Source organism: Penicillium manginii (assembly GCF_028828005.1).
Source record: "Penicillium manginii strain IBT 31320 chromosome Unknown utg000005l:1.0-5665137.0:1.0-5668048.0, whole genome shotgun sequence".
Taxonomy (NCBI): domain Eukaryota; kingdom Fungi; phylum Ascomycota; class Eurotiomycetes; order Eurotiales; family Aspergillaceae; genus Penicillium; species Penicillium manginii.
Genome location: NW_026643106.1, coordinates 4,168,496 through 4,186,941, shown reverse-complemented (window position 1 = coordinate 4,186,941; position 18,446 = coordinate 4,168,496). Strand labels below are relative to the sequence as shown.

Genomic DNA, 18,446 nt, shown 5'->3' with positions numbered 1-18,446 from the left:
CTCCTTCGCACAATTGCGACCACATTCGCAGTTTTCTTGTTGACTCACGGGACTATCTGATCTCTAGGTGAGTGATTCCTCTTCATCTATATATGCGCGAAAATGCTAACCTTCACTTGATTGGCAGCGATAGATCAATTGTGTGCGAACGAAACTTATGCTTCTGCAGTCCGCGATTGCCTCGCGATAGATCTCGGAATCTCCCGTTCTATATGAAGTGATGCGTTAAGACGGCCTCGATTGTTCTCACGAAACTTCCTCCCGCCCTCATTATACCCATTCATCCCCCGAATGAAGGATGATTGACGCCGCTCAACCCGCTTCTTCCTATACAGTTTTAATTTCTCGCCCGGTCTTGCGCGAGTAGCACCGCTTACACCCTCCATATATCCTGCACGCCGATCCTCCACTCCTCCATGCCTGGTCTATACGTCTAGCCCATTTTAATCCCTAATTGTATACGAAAATATGCTACACCGTTCGGCCGTGGACGATGATCCCAGAGCCTTCCACCGAAATCCCTCCGGACCCCTCTCAGAACCCCCGTCGGCACCGCCCCCTAATCGGCCCGCTTCTCGGTCTTCCCGGCCAGGCTCTCGAACTCGCATGATGAAGACCTCTAGGGCTGTGACGCCGACGGGGCTCGGCATGGTGAAGGAGAATAATGTCCCAGAAGTCTCACCAGTTGGACTCAGCAGCGCCAGTCCAATCAAAGAGGGTCTGGGAAGTTTAAACCGATGGTCACAGTCGACAGCCTCGAGCAAGAGTCCATCTGAATATACTACCGGTCACCGTCGAGGCAGCTCGAAAATGTCCATCGCGGGCCATAGCCCACGTTCGGGAGCCGCTCTCGGGGAGCTCCCTGAATTAAGTCTTCCTGAATTCAGGGCGTCCGACATGTTTGCGCCAGCCCCAAACAACACCCACCTGGATCTATCTTTTACCGCTTCAAGTCACATCTTTCAAAGTTCTCCGCCCAACGATACTCAGGAATCGGGCTCTACACCTTTCAATGCAGCGCGCACAAGCGACGGTGCTACCTCGGCGGATGGAGAAGGCGATGCCGATGCGGAAAATGTGAAACATGGCCAAACTCAGAAAGCCATGCTCTCAAAAGCACTCCAGAAGGCGAATACCGCTGTACTTCTCGACAACGCGGCCAATTTTGAAGGTGCGATGGAAGCATACACGGATGCCTGCCAATTACTGCAGCTAGTGATGATGCGGAGTAATGGAGGCGATGAAGAGAAACTCAAGCTGCAGGAAATCGTAAGTCTTGGGATTGACCAGGAGCCACAGATGGACAGAAAGGCTAACCAAGTACAGCGCGATACTTATATGATCAGAATTACGGAACTCGAACGCATGGACTTGCCCCTTCCCCATAGCGCCGGCAAAGCTCTTCCAGAGCGCCCTCTGAGCCAGGAGTCATATGGAGAATTACTTCATGCCTCCACGCACGACGAATCAAACCCGAATAGTCAACATAACTCAACGAATTCCAGCCTTTCTCTGCAAGCGGCCGTTGACGAGATGAAATCATTGCCAGCAGAGGCCATTCCACCCCGTCGTCAATCCTTACGACTTACTGGCCAATCTGGCAGATCGACTCCCTCCAGCGTTGGAAACCCATCTTTCAATGGTCAATACTTGGATACGTCTGCGCAAGGAACAAATGAGCCTTCTTCGTGGCTGGACACAATCGACGAATCAGGAGCATCTTCTCCGTCGTCTGCGAACTCGAAAGCATCATCGGTATACTTGCGTCGACGCACAAGCCGTCGTCTTAGCACCGATACCGAGGCTGAGTTTGATGCGGCTCTCGATGCAGCCGTTGAAGCTGCCTATGATGATGGATTGGAGCCTGTGATCGAATACAATGATGAAGAAAGCGACGATATTGTGGCCAATGCCCGCCGAAATATCGAACTGGCGAAACAGCGGGTTCGGGAGGCCGAGCTCGAGGCGGAGGTTGCAATGAATCGTGGTCGTGAAATGCGCCGAGCCCAGGAACAAAATATGTTCGATGAGCAGCCTGTGGATCGTCATTCTGGTTACTTGGATGATGAGGCAGAGGAAGAGGAACGTCTTCTTGAAGAAATGACCAAGGGCTATGTAATGGACGATTTTGAATTTGGCATTCAATCCAAGTCCGCGTTGCCTCGGGAATCTGACTCGAGCAACATGTCAGGCAGAACTTGGGAAAGCTCGGCTGGTTCAAACATCACAGGCACCGGCGCTACACTGTCCACCCTCACTGAAGACGAAGACATTTTGCCTTTCGATGGACCAGGAGGACCACGTAGCAACTTACCTTCCTCCCCACCAACTGCTGCGTTGCCCCCAGTTCCAGTGTCATCAGACTTCCCAGGTCTCCCACCACACCGCGCCTCGTTGACCAACCCTCCTCCACCTCCTACAATGGGCCCTCCTCCAATCCCAGGAGTGCGCGCGCGAAGACTCTCCAAGCAGCCACCCACAGAGTTGAAGATTGAGACGAATCGCACTCGTGCGGATTCCGACGCTTCTGGTCTGGATCCTCTATCAACAACACCCTCAGCAAGTCGGCCTCCTCCGCCTCTTCCCAAGGACGACCCAACACCCGAACACTCCAGAACCACATCGCGATCCAGCTTGCATCCTTCGAAACGCAATCCATCCGTTGGCTCTATTGCAGAACAAATCCACCTCGCCAAAACACGCACCCAGGAAGACGACGAGCATCTTCCTCCGTTACCTCGAACTATTGGAAAGATACCCTCGGCCCCAGACGGACTACACAAGGTCGGATCCGATTCAAAGACATTCCGAACGCGCAATGTCTCTGTTCCCAACCCTGAGATAACGCCCGGCTCCCCTACCACCCCGTGGAGCGGTTCTTTTCCATCCTTGGATACTCAAAAGGCTGCTATTCCCGGCACCATGCCAGTCCTACCCACACCAACTGCTTCATTCTTCACCCAGAATGGATTGCCTACCGGTGGTCTGAACCTCTTCGACTGTGATATCCATTCACCTACCAGCCTGGGCTGTCCAAACACGATGATAGCCAACGCGCCCCAACAACTCGAGCCTTGCCCCGAATCCTTCCTATCCCGTCCATTCTGGCTTATGAGATGTCTATACCAAACAATCGCCCACCCCCACGGCGGCTACCTTTCCGCAAAGCTTTTCATCCCCCGAGACGTCTGGCGCGTAAAGAACGTGAAACTGAAGGCCCTTGAAGACAAGATCGCCAACTGCGATCAACTGACTGCGGCACTACTCAAGCTCGCCCAGGTCGACACCTACGACGCGGATGCAGTGTTGGAAGAGATGCAAGCGCTAGAGACAATCCTTGATCAAGTACAAGGCGTTCTCTCCAAGAAGCTAGGCAACGAAGTCGGCGTCCACACAGCGATTCCAATCGTCCGTCCGGGCGCAGCAACTGAGGATGCCGCCCACCCCGACCCTGCACCCTCCAGAACATCTGGCACCTCGAACAAATCCTATCTACCCACCTGGAAACGTCTCCGGGCAAAGACCTCAGGTATTAGCGCCGGTACAAGCACGCCCACCCCACCTAGCGGTCGCGAAAGTGCCAAGGATAGCTTCAATCTCAGTTCCCTGCCCATGACATCGGCTCCATCGTCATATGTGAAGCGCAACACGAGTCAACTTGAATTTACGGGCCCCAATTCACAGTACATGAGTGCGTTGGCGCGTCTGTTCGATGCTGCTCAAGTTATAGGTATGTGGCAAGCACCAACATCGAATCTTTTTTAATCATCTTCTGACCATCACAGATCAAATCGCCCAACAAGTCGAAGATCCAGGACTCAAGCACTCCTCCCCAACCCACGTCGGTCTGGAACTCAGCACCAGACACGCGGCCGAGTTCTTCGGCTTCTACATCTGTCGCTTTGCCTTGGCTGATGTGGGACTTATGCTTGATAAGTTCATCAAGCGTGGTAGTGAGTGGGTGTTGATTTAGTCTGATAGAGGCTTTCACATATCCCCCCCCTACTACCAAACTCAAATCGTCCCCGCCTTATGGCTGAGATCTTTTGATGCGAATATTCCTTTCACGTCCATATTCACTCACCCACCTAACTTCACCCCCTGCCATGTCTTTTAAGATACCATGATTCGCCGTTGAGATATGATTTGAAGAAAGAACATAATTGCCATGAAATAGGATTGTATTTATTCATTTCCACTTTAATCCCTGCTTCCTCTCCGTATAGACCGTATAGTAGTTAGTGCAAGCTGGCTTATTTTCTTGGCCGTTTGTCACTCTTGTTGCTGCCTCAGACCACAACTCATCCCAGACATTCCAAGTCCTTTTCTTCAGGCATCAGGCGGCACCAGATATGGCTCCACGCCTAAGTGTCTTGAAGGCCATCTTGATGAAAGCGTTGCGTCCCTTTGAAAAAAGATCTCAAAGACCATTTGTCGAGTTGCCTGCGGACCAGCAGATCGAGGAAGAGAGGTTACCTCACTACGATAAGGAACAGTACTATCCCGTACACATTGCAGACGTGTTTCATGACAAAGGAAACTGGAATGAACAGTGGGGAGATTGGAAACAGCGTCAGGAAAGGAAAATTCGAAAGCTACAGTAATATTCGAAATCATATTTACCTCCACACTCTTAGACTTTCATTCCCCAACCCTATTTTGAAACACACTCTAACTTTAGCCATACCCCAGGAACCCCAGTCAGACTGTATTTTATGCCCTGGTACGGGGTAGTGATAGCTGATTTGTCATTCTCATGACCTATTATCAATCCGGGGCCGGAAGCATCTAAAACCGACGGGCCCCGGATCTCGGCATCGCTCGTTCGCATTTCCGCTTCCAGTTTAGATGATATATAAGAATATTTGATGCTGACCTATTAGTTTCGTTTCAGCAAGATACGCAATTGCCGGGAGATGGCGACAATCCATATTTTGGTTATTGGAGCCACTGGTAAATTTTCTTCTATTGCAATTCCTATCTTGTGGTTGAATTTCTAATCCCATGCCAGGTCTATCCGGCTTAGAATTCTGCAAAACCGCACTAGCACAAGGGCAAAAGTTAACCCTTTATGTGCGGAACCCAGCTAAGCTTCCTGCCGAAATAAGCAATCATGCGAATGTCTCAGTGGTAAAAGGTACGCTGGAAGATATGTCGAGTTTCCAGCTAGCGGCAGCTTCCGGTCCCACTGTTTTTGTCTCATTCGCAGGACCAGTTATGAACTCTAAAGGAACGGTGCGTTACTAATGGACTCACCCTTCTTTCGTCTCGCATTTTCAAACAGCCGATTCCATTTATTGATGAAGTATTATAGCCTGTTACTGATGCTATGAAACGCATCTTCCCTATCTTAGTGGCCAACCACTACAAAAGAGCAACGGTGCTGGGAACGTGCTCCTTCCCCGCACCACAAGATAAAGGCGCTTTCAAGTGGAAAGCATCAATTATACTTGTCAAGCTCATAGGTGGATCAGCCTATAGTGAGTTCCATGGACTTGGCTCGTTCGTGACCTCTCAGGATATCTCGCAGCTGAGATGGACCTTATTCAGAGTACCCTTCCTGAATAATGGTCCTAGTGCGGCTGTTAAAGCTTCATACACAGGAACTGGCAGCGATGGGATGTTCTTATCCAGAGCAAGCTTGGCAGTTTGGGTAATCGACCAATTATCAGAAGAATCTGATTGGATTGGCAAATCGCCTGTACTGTCGAATTGAAGAGATTGATATACTATTCATTGCCCGACCTTTATTCCTTGTGTAAACATCTATTGGACAAACTGGGGTATGTATTCTTGACATGTACGTTCGTAGTGGTGTCTGTGGATCAAGCCAGATCCCTGGATATGTCCCACCTTTTTCGAAAGCCCTGTCTGAGTAATGGGGTGATAGAACTGTTCCTAGTAATTGAATAAGGTGAGGCCAGGACAAATTTGACCTTTATTACCTTTTTGAGAAATCTGCGAGAGCGTCAACGAGACAAGTTCTTGATGGGTCTTAACTTAATTCTTAGATATAATATCTTACGGGAGTTACAATGAAAATATGCATGTCTAAAGCGCGCATGGAAAGCTCCTCAATATGGTCCACAACTAGCCCCTCCCGGAGAATTCCTCGATCTTGAAGCCTGCATGTCGAAAATGACATTTTGCACTTTTTCCTCTTGCACCGACAACATCAATACACCACGTTAGAAATACATCAAAATCTTGATCGGGATCAGCCTCGAAGTAACTCCAGTTACGTTTGATAAAGCTCGTCAGCTCAGCAAAAAACTCCTCGATCGGATTTAAATCCGGCGAGTAGGGGGGCAGATTCATCATTTCCACCCTCGCGTCGGCGCACATCTGCAGACACTGTTCACACCGGTACGGGACTGCTCTCTCCTTCAAACCCGATATAAACCCTGTCTAACTTGAGGGAACTTGATCAGATCCGAAAACCGACAACATGATGCTCAGCCTGGAAGACAAAACACTGCTCTACGACTTCGCAGACGAAGAGACCGAACACCCGAGCCCGCGAAAAAAGAAAACAAATCGCGCACCATTTACAAAAGTCGGAAATTCCGCCGATCAAAGCATAGATACAGTCTGCCTATGCTTTGTAATCTCGGAGAGGCAAAGATTGGAAAGACACACAAGACTGGTCCTTTCGTCCAGCCACATATCTACCGGGCCCTGGAGGTCATATTCGAGATGCCCTGGGGAAGCGCGGTTGATATCTGGAACGTGGGGGCTCTGGTAAGTGAAATCTAAGCGCACTCCGCTCCATATTGAGTATTTTACTAATGATGGTCAGACCTGGGATCTCTTCGAAAGAGTATATCTATTCGAAGATATCTTCGATGCTAATGGCCGCCACGATCCGTTCAAACACCTAGCATTTATGGTTGCGCTGATTGGGCCACCGCCGCCGGATTTACTCCGGCGCAGTGGATTAACAAATCAGTGTTTTGATCCTAATGGTAAGCGCAGTCGCCTCTGTTTTCGATCAGGTTCCATTCAATCCTAACTCGGGAATTTTTCATGATTGCAGGTTCTTGGATTACGCATGGAGAGGCGGCTGTGCCGCCGGTTTCCTTGGAAAGTCTGAAGACGCGATTTTCTGGCACTGAGAAGGCAGCATTCATTCATTTTCTTAGGTCGATGCTTAAGTAGTTGCTGGAAGAACGCAGGACTGCGAGGCAGCTGCTAGATGATCCATGGCTAAATTGATCCCAGTTAACTAACATAGATGGTATAATGCAATGTTCAAGGACGCTACTCAAAAAGCGTGATACTTTGCAATTTGAAGGTTCCCTTTGGTACTCAGAAGAGTTCTCTGCTGATTAATCTCATATATCAGCGCGGTTAAACTGAGCGACTTCAAAGAAGCGAGTCGAATGGTCCTTGTTGAAGAGTCTTGCTATGATCAGCAAGTGCGGAAGTGAATTCTCAATACCAAGTGAATTCATCTACTAATTAGATCTAGATTTATACTTGTACCTACCTAGGTAGGTAACGGCATTTTGATGCACGGTCCTTCAAGTACTATCGACCATGCTGATATGAAATAGACAGATCTCAATGCAATCTAATGGTGGGGGAAGGGGATGCAGATTATAGCGCATGAATTCGAGCCCCGCATGCAGGTCTGACGTGGCACGACCCCTGAGGCTGAATACACTTAGCTCATAACTAGGCGAGGAAAGCGAATTTCATGAGAGCTTTCTCCTTTTCGCTTGTTTCCAACAATTTCTCTGTGAGGGGCTTGGCCGTACCCGTGAGTAGTGACACTGTGATCGACCGGAGCCTGACTGACGTTAACTTTAGGTCGCCCAAAAGCCTAGCCCAGCTATCCTAAATGACCGCACAAATGGATCCCGGGCCCAAAACCCACGATGAGTATACCGTGGGGTGGGTATGTGCTTTGCCGAAAGAGCAGACCGCGGCAACAGCAATGCTGGATCGAAGGCACGCCGGGCTTCCAAAGCCGAAGAATGATCCTAATACGTACACCCTTGGATCTATTGGCAATCACAACGTTGTCATAGCCTGCCTGCCCAAGGGTCAGATTGGCAATAACTCGGCGGCAAGTGTTGCAACCTGGATGATCTCGACCTTTCCATCCATAAAATTCGGCCTGATGGTCGGTATCGGTGGCGGCGTTCCGCCTAAGGTCAGACTCGGTGATGTGGTTGTTAGCACACCCGTGGGCCAGTTTCCTGGTGTGGTGCAATGGGATCTTGGAAAGGCGAAAGAAGGTGGCAGCTTCGAACGGACTGGATCGCTGAACAATCCGCCTACGTCTCTGCTTACGGCCCTGACAGCTTTGGAAACGGAGCATGATTTGGTCGGCTCGAAGATACCGGAGTACTTGGAGGAGTTGAGGGAGAAGTGGCCGAAGCTTGTATCTAAATACCTGCCGTCTGATTTGCAAGATGTATTATTCAAAGCAGATTATGGGCATGCGAGCGAGGCTGCCTTGAAAGATCTTGATAATAGTTCCGATGTTGACGAAGACGAGGATGAGGATGATGATGATGATGATGAAGAAGAAGAAAGCTGCCGACTTTGCGATAAAACAAAGATTGTGAAGAGAAAGCCGAGAGAAATGGCTGTGCACTTCGGCCTGATTGCATCTGGAAACCAGGTCATCAAGGACGCTACTCTCCGAAACAAACTCAACAAAGATCTCGGTGGTAATCTCCTATGTATTGAGATGGAGGCAGCGGGTCTGGTGAACAACTTCCCGTGTATCGTCATTCGAGGAATCTGTGACTATGCAGACTCACACAAGAACAAGGATTGGCAGGAATATGCTGCGGTTGTTGCGGCAGCATTTGCCAAGGAGTTTCTGGCATTTTTGCAGCCAACTGATATTGAGGGAGAGCGGCCAGTGAAAGAAATAGTTGGACAGGGTGAGTCAATCTTAGGACCTTTTACTGAGTTCTGTGGCCTAATGTGGATTGATATGAATTTAGTTCTCGAGGTTGTATCCCAATCTGGGGCAAATGTTCAGAAGATAAGAAGCCATCTAGAGCAAAAGCAAGAACTAGAGATAGTTAACTGGATTACGCCGATCAACTATGGCCCTCAACAAAGTGATTTCTTAAGAAGGAGACAACACGGAACAGGCCAGTGGCTTCTTAATTCAACACAGTTTGAAATATGGAAGAAAACTAAAGGCCAGACAATGTTTTGTCCTGGAATGCCTGGCGCTGGAAAAACGATCATCAGCTCTATTGTGATCGATTATCTTGACCAGGAGTTTCAAGCAGACCCAGAAATGGGTATTGCTTATGTTTACTGCAACTATAAACGACAAGAGAATCAGACGAGCAACGATTTGCTGGCAAGCTTGCTCAAGCAGCTAGCTGGGCAGTGCCAGCCTCTGCCCACTAGTGTCAGAAAGCTCTACAACCACCATGAAGACAGAAGAACGCGACCGTCAGCCGAAGAAATTTCCAGAGTTCTCCTCAGTGTAGCGGCGAGATTCTCGAAACTCTTCATTCTTGTTGATGCGCTTGACGAGTGCCAGGAATCTGAGCGGCTGCATTTCGTATCAGAGATGTTCAACCTCCAAGTGCAACATGGTGCAAATATCTTTGTGACATCGCGGTTCATATCGGAAATTATGGATCGATTCAAAGACGCCTTATCGTTAGAAATCCGTGCGACTGACGAGGACGTGAGAATGTACTTGGAAAGCCGCATGAGCCAGCTGCGACCTTGTGTTATCAAGAATCGCCAACTGCAGGAGGAGATAAAGACTGCTATCTCAGAAGCAGTCGATGGAATGTTTCTGTTAGCACAAATTTATCTTGGTTTTCTCGACGACAAGTTGACCACGAATGATATCCGGCAGTCGTTGAAAAGCTTTCAGAAGCAAAATCGAGGATCGAGTGAAGACAAGAGTGAGATACTGAGTCGTGCCTATGATCAGGTAATGGAAAGGATTAATCAACAGCGGCCAGGTTTGAAACAACTGGCAGCGAAGGTTTTGTCATGGATCACCTGCGCAAAGCGGCCGCTCAGCATACCAGAGCTTCAGTATGCCGTGGCAATAAAGCAAGGGCAGTTCCAGCTTGACGACGGAGATTTGCCACATATTGAAGACATTGTATCAGTCTGCTTGGGATTGATAACTATCGATGATGAAAGTAGCATCATACGTTTGGTACACTATAGTACACAGGAGTACTTTGTGCAGACCAAGCAAGAATGGGTTTCTAACGCCCACGCCGAAATTGCCAGATCTTGCATCACTTTCTTGTCATTCGACGTTTTTGAAACCGGATACCGCCTAACGGAGAATGATTTGAGTACGAGATTTGAAACGACTGTTCTATATGGCTATGCCGTGGAAACTTGGGGATACCATGCCAGAAACTCCCCGATTGAAAACAATCGATTGATACTGGACTTTCTCCAAGACACATCCAAAGTATCCGTCTGTAGCCAGGCTATGGTATATCTCAAAAATTCTTACCTCGAATACGCTGAAACGAAGATGACAGGTTTGCACCTTGCAGCATACTTTGGACTTGATAAATTGACAACAAGAATCCTTGAACAGAAAGCAGATGTCAATTGTCAAGATCAATATGGTCAGACTCCACTTTCATTTGCGGCCGAAAACGGGCATGACGCAGTGGTGCAGCTACTGCTTGAGCAAAAAGCAGATATAAATAGCCAAATTAGAGATGGCCAAACTCCACTCTCATTGGCGGCCACAAATGGGCATAAAACATTGGTACAGCTTTTACTTGATCATACGGCAGATGTTGATTGTCAAGATCAATCCGGCCAAACTCCACTCTCATTCGCGGCCGAAAATGGGCACGACGCAGTGGTACAGCTACTGCTTGAACGGAATTCATGTATCAACACTCTTGATATATTCCGTCGGGCTCCACTCTCATTGGCGGCTAGAAATGGGCACAATTCAGTGGTCAAGCTGCTACTTGAGAATAATATCAATGTTGATTCTCAAGATGATTGCGGTCGAACTCCGCTCTCATGGGCGGTCATTAACAATCACGTCACAGTGGTGACGCTACTGCTCGAGCGGAAAGCAGATGTCAATTGTCAAGATCAATTTGGCCGAATTCCACTCTCTTATGCGGCCGAAAAGGGGCACGACGCACTGGTGCAGTTGCTACTTGAGTGGAATTCAGATATCAATTCGGTCGATATTTTTGGCCGAACTCCGCTCTTCTTTGCGCAAAGATATATGCACTGGCCCAATGTAGTGGAGAAGCTAGTTCGTGCGAAGTCACTTCTTGAACAGAATATCATTGTTGGTTCTGAAGATGTCAGCGGCGCACCGCTCTCACTCGCAGTCGAAAATGGGCGTAGAGCAGGAGTGAGCGAATGCGGAGAAATTTCGCTGTCAACTGCTCTCCGTTCTGAAAATGACAATAGCCAGACTCCGATTTATAGACCGCCAAGGAAGCGCAGCAAGAAGCATTGAAGTTATGCACAATTCCCGCAGATCACATAGTAGAATTCCTTCGACCTCTCCATGACCATCCACTCTGATGCGGAATGTGGATGCCAGCATCTTCCTTACGATAACACGAAATTTAGAGATGAACCTGACAAAGGTTAATTGTTTGAGTATCCCGCTTCTATGACTCCGGCATTCCGAAAACCCTTGTTCACATCATTCGTAACCTGAAAGCTCGTGGAATTGGCAATCGGCCTTTCCAACACAATTTAAACGCTGAACCCATGGAAGGTTTATTGCCTGCGGCGAAAGATTGTTGAAAGATTGAAGTTTTGCATTTCAACCGTTGATCAGTTCATGATCCGTTGGAATCCAACCTTACCTGCTTGGGAGTTGTTGGTGCTTCCAGAAGGGACAAACATAATCAGTAGTCCGTCGAAAATTTACATCCTATTTATAACGAGAGTCTATAGAGTTGAGCTTGTGAATTGCATCCAGAAGGTAAGCCGACCCGCTCAGCTTTCAAATAATCTCTGCCCTGCAGACCTCAACCAAATCTGACGTCTTCGCTCCGCATCACGAATAATATCCGCCGACAATTTCAAGCTCGGCGCTAAGTGCGAGTATCTCTCGACCTCAACCACAACCCCCGAGATAATCGCATCAACTCTCAACGGAGGCGGAAGCAAAGTCGAAAGAGTCGGCGACATCGTAGCGCCCATGATAAGCAGGGCTTGTGATACCATCGAGAGCGCACCTTGCCATAGATACGGAAGATGTCCTTCGCGGTGACTGGTAATATGTTCTAGTTGGCGCAGCGTTGAATCAAGACATCTTCGACAGCATTCTAGGACCTCGTTGTCTGCGCCGACGGATTCGTTTTCGAATACGGCGAGGATGTATGGGCGGTATATGATTGTGCGGCAGGCGTTGTAGCGATGTCTAAGGACCGTTTGAACTGGGTTGTTGGATGGTAATTGTGTGAGGGGGAATTGCACTGGTTGGGGTAAACTCTCGTACCATTGTGATAGTTGGAAGTCCAGTTCTGAAACTATCGGTCCGAGTGACGAGAGGGTGTGGGAGCTGTCTTTTTGGTAGATGAGATGACTGACTCGGTTAAGGAGTCTTCGCAGGGCGATCTCTGATAGGAAGTACCAGAGCTCGTCTCGGCCTGCTTGTTGTCCTTGTCCATTCGATAGCATTTCAGTCATGTGGTGATGATCCCGATCCTCGTTGGCATTGTCGTCATGAATTAATTCCCCGTTATCATCATAATCTTCGTCGTCATCGTCATCTTCTTCCTCCTCAAACCCTCCAGGTAGATCGACAATTTCCTCGAAATGCACAATTCCAGAATGTGGAAGATCCAGCTCCGCCAGGAGATCACTTTCATAAAGCAAAGCATTCCAATAAACCCTCACACTGAGCTCCTTCCACTGCGCAGGAACACGACTCGGATTTCCAAAAAGCAACTGCAACTTCATACTCACATTCGACAACAAAGTCCACGCCTCCAAAGGACGCACCAGATAAAACAAGTACGCCGAAGCAAGAACCATGCACTGTGTCGCAATGGCCGAATTCCGCATCATGACCGACGGCAAGAGATTCCACGCCGCCGCAAAATACGCAAGGCCAGGCGCCTGCGTATCTTTCGGAATAAAAGCAATACTGCCATTCCGACTCGCTGCCCCCAGTGCCAACACCAGCAGTACCAGACAACTGACAGGGCCGTCTTGAAATCCTTTGCCGAGCGCGGTCCGGTAGTATCGCGGCCAGGTGTATGGATTGACGCACGCGTACCAGATATTTGCGTGGCTGAAGAAGGCTCGTACGTAGGCTGGCGCATTTGCTAAATCGAGGACTCCGACGCCAGTAGGGCTTGGCGTCATGCGGAGCGGTTCCCGGGCCATTTCGAGTTGGAGCAAGTTCTGCGGATCGTAGGGTCGCGAGACTAAGTCTCGGATAAGTGGCCATTGGAGAAGATGCAATGCCGGTGTGGTGTGGACCTTTGGCATTGTGGAAATACTGATGTTTTGGGGCGGATTGACCCACGAGCCGAGTCCTGCTGCTGAGAGCTTGTTATTAGGGATTTTGGGTATCAGCAGGTCTTCGTTGGCGAGATTGGTGTCGTTGCTTGTTGCTGGGGATGTTGAGGATAAGGCTAATCGATGTGATCTTTGGCCTGGGCCCATTAAGCTAGAATGAAGGAGGCCTTCGATTCTGGCTAGGTGGTCGAGGATCAATTTGTCTCCTGCGTCGAGTTTGATTCCTGGTTCGCGATATACGCATTCGGCGTCAAGATCTGAGCAGAGCTGGCATTTTGGCCGAGCTCCGTTGCATCTTGTCTTGCGTAGTCGGCATATCTGGCACTGCGTGGGTTAGCTGGTCGAATCCAGATTGTATACACTGGCTCTGGCACACGCCCGGGCGGAGCGAGAGGAGCATGAGTGCTTACAGCAATTGTTGCCCTTCTTCTAGGGTATTCCGTCGCATCTGAATTAGAGCGCTTTTTCTGGGTTGATATGTAGCTGACTTCATTCCCGGTGATGAGATGATCAAAATTCTCTCCTTCTGGGGGTGGTGACATGATGTTTGAATTGAATGTACCCGTCGAAGCCGGACCGAACCAAGCGAGATTCTAGGTATTATCTGCGATAGAAAGTCGGTCTAGTTCCAACAGATAATCTGCTGTTATGTATTCATGCCATTGGCACCGATTCAAGCCATGGGCAGGGTTGGCACATTGGCGTCACAGTATCCTTCGGGAACTTGAACGACTCGAAACAAAAAAGGTCATACAGCCGCATAAAATCGGGGGAAGCAAAGCGCGGGGCGGAAGGCAAGAGATATTATATGCATGAGCGAATGGTTCCTGTCGGTTGGTCCCAGTAATGACCATCCTAAGCAGGATTAGTGCGGGATTCTGGAAGCCTGAGCGCAAAGACCACACGGAGAATCTATCCGTGGCTGGTTGGGCAAGCCAATACTCTAGAAAGGATCAGGCCACTTACGAGCGAGTCAGTCTTACTTTGTGGATATCTCTATGTAACCATTGAATTACCGCGAATTATCTTGGCTATTTAATTGATGTCTATATTTAAATTGCAATGATCATAGTGGTAAGAATGATTGTTGATTTGGTAATTCCGGGGTAAAAATGATTTTCAAACATTCTTCCGTAGACTTGTTCCCTTTTGTATCGCAGAAATTTTATTGATGATCCTTTATTCTATCTTGCTCTTAATTTTTCCTGTTCTTCTGCATCTCTTCAACCCATTTCGCGGCCCCTGCGACTGCGGCTTCGGGTTTGTCCTTGTGGTTTAGCAGGTATCCTTGAATCTCCGCAGCAGTAAGCTCGCCGCTTGGGATCACCTGGGAGAATGAGGCGCAGAGATCAGAAGTTTGAGTATCGAGTGAAATATCTCGCTTTTCCCCTTTTCTTGTCGCATTCTCGTCGTTTTGTACCTCCCCCTTGACTTGCTGTTGGCCATTTGATGCGCATGGTCGATCACTTCCGTTCAACTTGTACATCGATGCAAAAAGCTCCTTGATATCATTCTCCGACATATACCCGAAGCCGATGGACATGTCCACGCGGCCTGGACGGAGAAGAGCTGGATCCAGCTTGTCAAGGTGATTGGTCGTCATGACGAGGATCCGACCTTCGCTAGCAGCCACTCCATCAATCACATTCAGCAGTCCAGACAAAGTGATGCTATTTCTCGAAGAGTCATCAGAGACATTTTCAGTAGAACTCTCTGTCTCGGAGGCAGGAACGACATGATCATCCGCATCCCGAGGGGTAACAGTTTTGCCTCGAGTTTGGGTAATTCCCGCAGTGTCAATGTCCTCGAGCAACACGATGCAACGCCGTGGTAAGTCCCCAAATAACGAACACATAGAATCCTCATCCAGCCCATTCATTTTCAGATTCAGCAAATAGAGCTTCAATCCCAACAATCCCGCTGCCGCAAAGCAAAGACTCGTTTTGCCAGTTCCAGGGGGACCGTGTAGCAGATACCCACGACGGTACGGAATTCCACGATCAAAGTACCAACGGCGAGTGTGCGGGTGAAGGTATTCACGCATATCATCGACAAACTCCTGCTTCTGTGCCTGCTCGAGAATGACGCTTGATAACGGACGCGGTGACCGCGACATACATCTCATCCAGTGGAAATCGCGCTCATAATAGCGCCTTGCACGGTAGATCAGAGTGCGGTTACCATCGCGCTCGATGTAGGTCTTTTGTGCTTCTAGCAACAGCTGTCTGAGAATTTCCGGGTTCTTTCCAAAACATGATAGCCACAGTCGCTCACTTCTGCCAAGATCGCGAGATGTGCTCCTTTCCTGTTTACGACGAAGCTTGATGAGACGGCCCCGGTACCGGAAGTAGTGAGAGCCTTCGGATGGGGTGAAATTGATGGCCTTGTACTTGTCTCGGTTCATCATTTTGGCCCAGTAATCGTCGAAGGTGGTCAATTTACTTTCTGACTCGTCCCAGCATTCATCGTCGCTGGCTTCACCTTCACTATCACTGTCATCGGAATCGTCCCAGGGGTCGTGCTTGAATTTGATAGCGGCGAGAAATCGGCTAGTACGTTTCATATGGGGTTGGCGGGAGATCCAGTACATCATGTAGGCGAATACTTCATCCTCCATGCGTATTTCTGCCGTTGAGATGATGAGATCGCCGATCCTCTGCATGATATCAGGATGGAGATATTGTATGCACCCTGCGAGTAGGGCGAAACCGATCAGAATTTGGATATAACCGTTGATGTCGATCTTAAGGTATGATGTGAAGAAGTGGAATATGATGCGAGAGCCTGGTATGAGTGAATCCAGCAGAGTAGTCCCCAGTAAAACAGGATCTGCTATTGAACTTGTCCCATTGGACGCCATGATGGGAGTATTTGGCGAGTGATGAATGGTTTGACGGAGTAGAACTTTTTATGTGACAGAGTGTGTGTTCTTTATAGAATTCTTTTCCTGAGGACTCTGAAGTCATATCTTCCAAGGTTTCCAAGGCATAGTGGAGTGCATCGTGCTTCCCTTTTTCAGTGCTAGGCTAGGTAGTCATAAAGGCGAGCGGGCACTGCTTTTGGAACCCGCGACTCAAGGTTTCAGGCAACCACGTCTATGTGAAGACTTGGTCACAATGTGGGTCGCTTGACTGAGCCTGCTGCCTGATACCCTGGAATATTATGGTATTGACTAGATACTCCGGAACTCTATGATATTGACTCAGAAGGAGAAGTAGTAAGATATACTCTATAACTATCTATGTACCCAGTGACTGTAAATACCTTAATGTAGTTTAGTGTGAGGCAACAAGGCACCAACACGATAAGCAAAAAGGTTACCTTATCACACGTGGGACGCGTCCCAAACAAACCAAGAAGGGCCGACGCGACTTCTCAGGCTCGACAATTTTGATCGGGTTCCATCCCAAATATTTAACACATACGAAACCATGCCACGCCCAGCCCCCAAAAGAAATCGCTTAACCAAGCCCAAAGCCGCGGCAAAAGCGCCCAAGCCTGACCAGAATGAAACGACCGCAAAATCACCCCCCGCCTCGCGGCGCGCCCCTTCAGTCGACCCGCGACAAACACCTCTAGCAAAGAACCATGACCAAGCAATCGAGTCATCGCCCACCGGCGACCGTCCGGGAACCGGCAGTCGGCCAGGAACTGCAAGTCGACCTCCAACCCGATCACGCGGTTACTCCTCGACCATGTCCGTAGCGGGGCGCAAAGGAGAAACGAATACAAACTCGCGAATCCCCGGCACACCAAGCTTCGACACTTCGATGCTGAGCAATTTCCGTCGACGACCGCGCCAACAAAGTATTCTGCACATGGTGCAAGCGGAGGATGGGTCTTCGGAAGTAGACGACGATGATTTTCTGGGCGGATTGAGTCCACAGGATGAATCGACGCCTCTGAATCGCCGTAAATCATTGGCGAAACCAGAGCAAGGCCAATCACCTTCAGCTTCGCAGTCGGCTTCGGCTGCGGCTTCACCATCCCAATCGCAATCTCTCCCGTCTTCTGCGTCCGCGAGCTCGCGCAAGCGCAAACGGGCACCAAGAATAGAAGTGCAGATACTAGTGCCTCGGTCATCGGCTCCAGAAGCCAGCCAGGGCGAGGGTGAGGATATTAGCCAAATTGACGATACGCCGAGTGCTACGCCAATTCCACGCAATACCTACCCCGACGAGCCCGAACTGCCAGGAGAAACGCCCCAGCCTCCACGGTTCTCCGATATACTAAGTCAAACTTTCCTCCCGCCTGCCAGTAGCCCTGCGAGTACTGTTACTACGGCGCCGCGTTCTCCCTTGGTCGTTCCTCTGGTCTCGGGTAAACGAGGACCCAAAGACCCGGCCCATCTGTCTACCGCGGTGCTGCAGAACAAATTACTGCCCCGGCGAAGGCTGCGTCGCCTGAGACAGCGAGATTCAGGCGGTCATGACGGGTCTGATGATGATAGCGACAACGACAGTACGCACGATGCCGCATCCGGTGAAGAGGATGAGCTTAGTCGACCCTCTTCCTCAAGGAGGTCTCAATCGCGAGGAGCTTCCGTCCCAGCTAAACCGAAGCCTTTGCGGAATTCTCGGGGTAAATCCACGCTCAATAATCCGAAGCAGAGAAAGTCCAGAGGCAAAAAGGGTGCAGCGTCAGAGCAAGGACCGACAGCAGCGACTTACTCGCGCTCAGGGGGAGAAGGGGGAGTCGATAAAGAGAATGAATTCGAACTATCGCGATCAGGGTCCCCCTTGTCTTCTGTGCCTGACTCCGAAGCCGAGTCTGATACAAATACAGGAAACAGAACCCCGCGTCGCTTTACAAGTGCCGAGTTGCGCGCCGCGACGTTGAGATTTGCCGAGATCGATCAATGGGAAATGGAATTTGAGGATGTCTCTGGTTCGGAGATTTAAAAGGAGGGCATAAGTTTTCTCTGGCGTTTCTTGTTTAAATGATATCCCATGTTAATAGTGAATTCT

General features: G+C 49.3%; 6 protein-coding genes across 6 annotated transcripts; 4 read left to right on the top strand and 2 right to left on the bottom strand.

Moving 5' to 3' along the window:
* Positions 1 to 468: 468 nt before the first annotated feature.
* Positions 469 to 3,973, top strand: N7533_007896 (uncharacterized protein; the record flags this gene model as incomplete). Its single annotated transcript, XM_057104546.1, has 2 exons — positions 469 to 3,730; positions 3,786 to 3,973. 2 exons carry the CDS (start codon positions 469 to 471, stop codon positions 3,971 to 3,973), a joined length of 3,450 nt encoding a protein of 1,149 aa, XP_056959503.1.
* A 2,475-nt stretch (positions 3,974 to 6,448) lies between these two features.
* N7533_007895 (uncharacterized protein) lies at positions 6,449 to 7,158 on the top strand (the record flags this gene model as incomplete). The annotated part of the gene is given in 4 exon segments (XM_057104545.1): positions 6,449 to 6,604; positions 6,619 to 6,741; positions 6,800 to 6,965; positions 7,037 to 7,158. 4 exon segments carry the CDS (start codon positions 6,449 to 6,451, stop codon positions 7,156 to 7,158), a joined length of 567 nt encoding a protein of 188 aa, XP_056959502.1.
* A 685-nt stretch (positions 7,159 to 7,843) lies between these two features.
* N7533_007894 (uncharacterized protein) lies at positions 7,844 to 11,455 on the top strand (the record flags this gene model as incomplete). Its single annotated transcript, XM_057104544.1, has 1 exon — positions 7,844 to 11,455. The coding sequence occupies one exon, from the start codon at positions 7,844 to 7,846 to the stop codon at positions 11,453 to 11,455; it is 3,612 nt and encodes a 1,203-aa protein (XP_056959501.1).
* Positions 11,456 to 11,946: 491 nt separating this feature from the next.
* N7533_007893 (Zn(II)2Cys6 transcription factor) lies at positions 11,947 to 14,021 on the bottom strand (the record flags this gene model as incomplete). The annotated part of the gene is made up of 2 exons (XM_057104543.1): positions 11,947 to 13,803; positions 13,890 to 14,021. 2 exons carry the CDS (start codon positions 14,019 to 14,021, stop codon positions 11,947 to 11,949), a joined length of 1,989 nt encoding a protein of 662 aa, XP_056959500.1.
* A 653-nt stretch (positions 14,022 to 14,674) lies between these two features.
* Positions 14,675 to 16,339, bottom strand: N7533_007892 (BCS1 and AAA domain-containing protein; the record flags this gene model as incomplete). The annotated part of the gene is made up of 1 exon (XM_057104542.1): positions 14,675 to 16,339. One exon carries the CDS (start codon positions 16,337 to 16,339, stop codon positions 14,675 to 14,677), a length of 1,665 nt encoding a protein of 554 aa, XP_056959499.1.
* Positions 16,340 to 16,910: 571 nt separating this feature from the next.
* Positions 16,911 to 18,380, top strand: N7533_007891 (uncharacterized protein; the record flags this gene model as incomplete). Its single annotated transcript, XM_057104541.1, has 1 exon — positions 16,911 to 18,380. One exon carries the CDS (start codon positions 16,911 to 16,913, stop codon positions 18,378 to 18,380), a length of 1,470 nt encoding a protein of 489 aa, XP_056959498.1.
* Between the last annotated feature and the right edge of the window lie 66 nt (positions 18,381 to 18,446).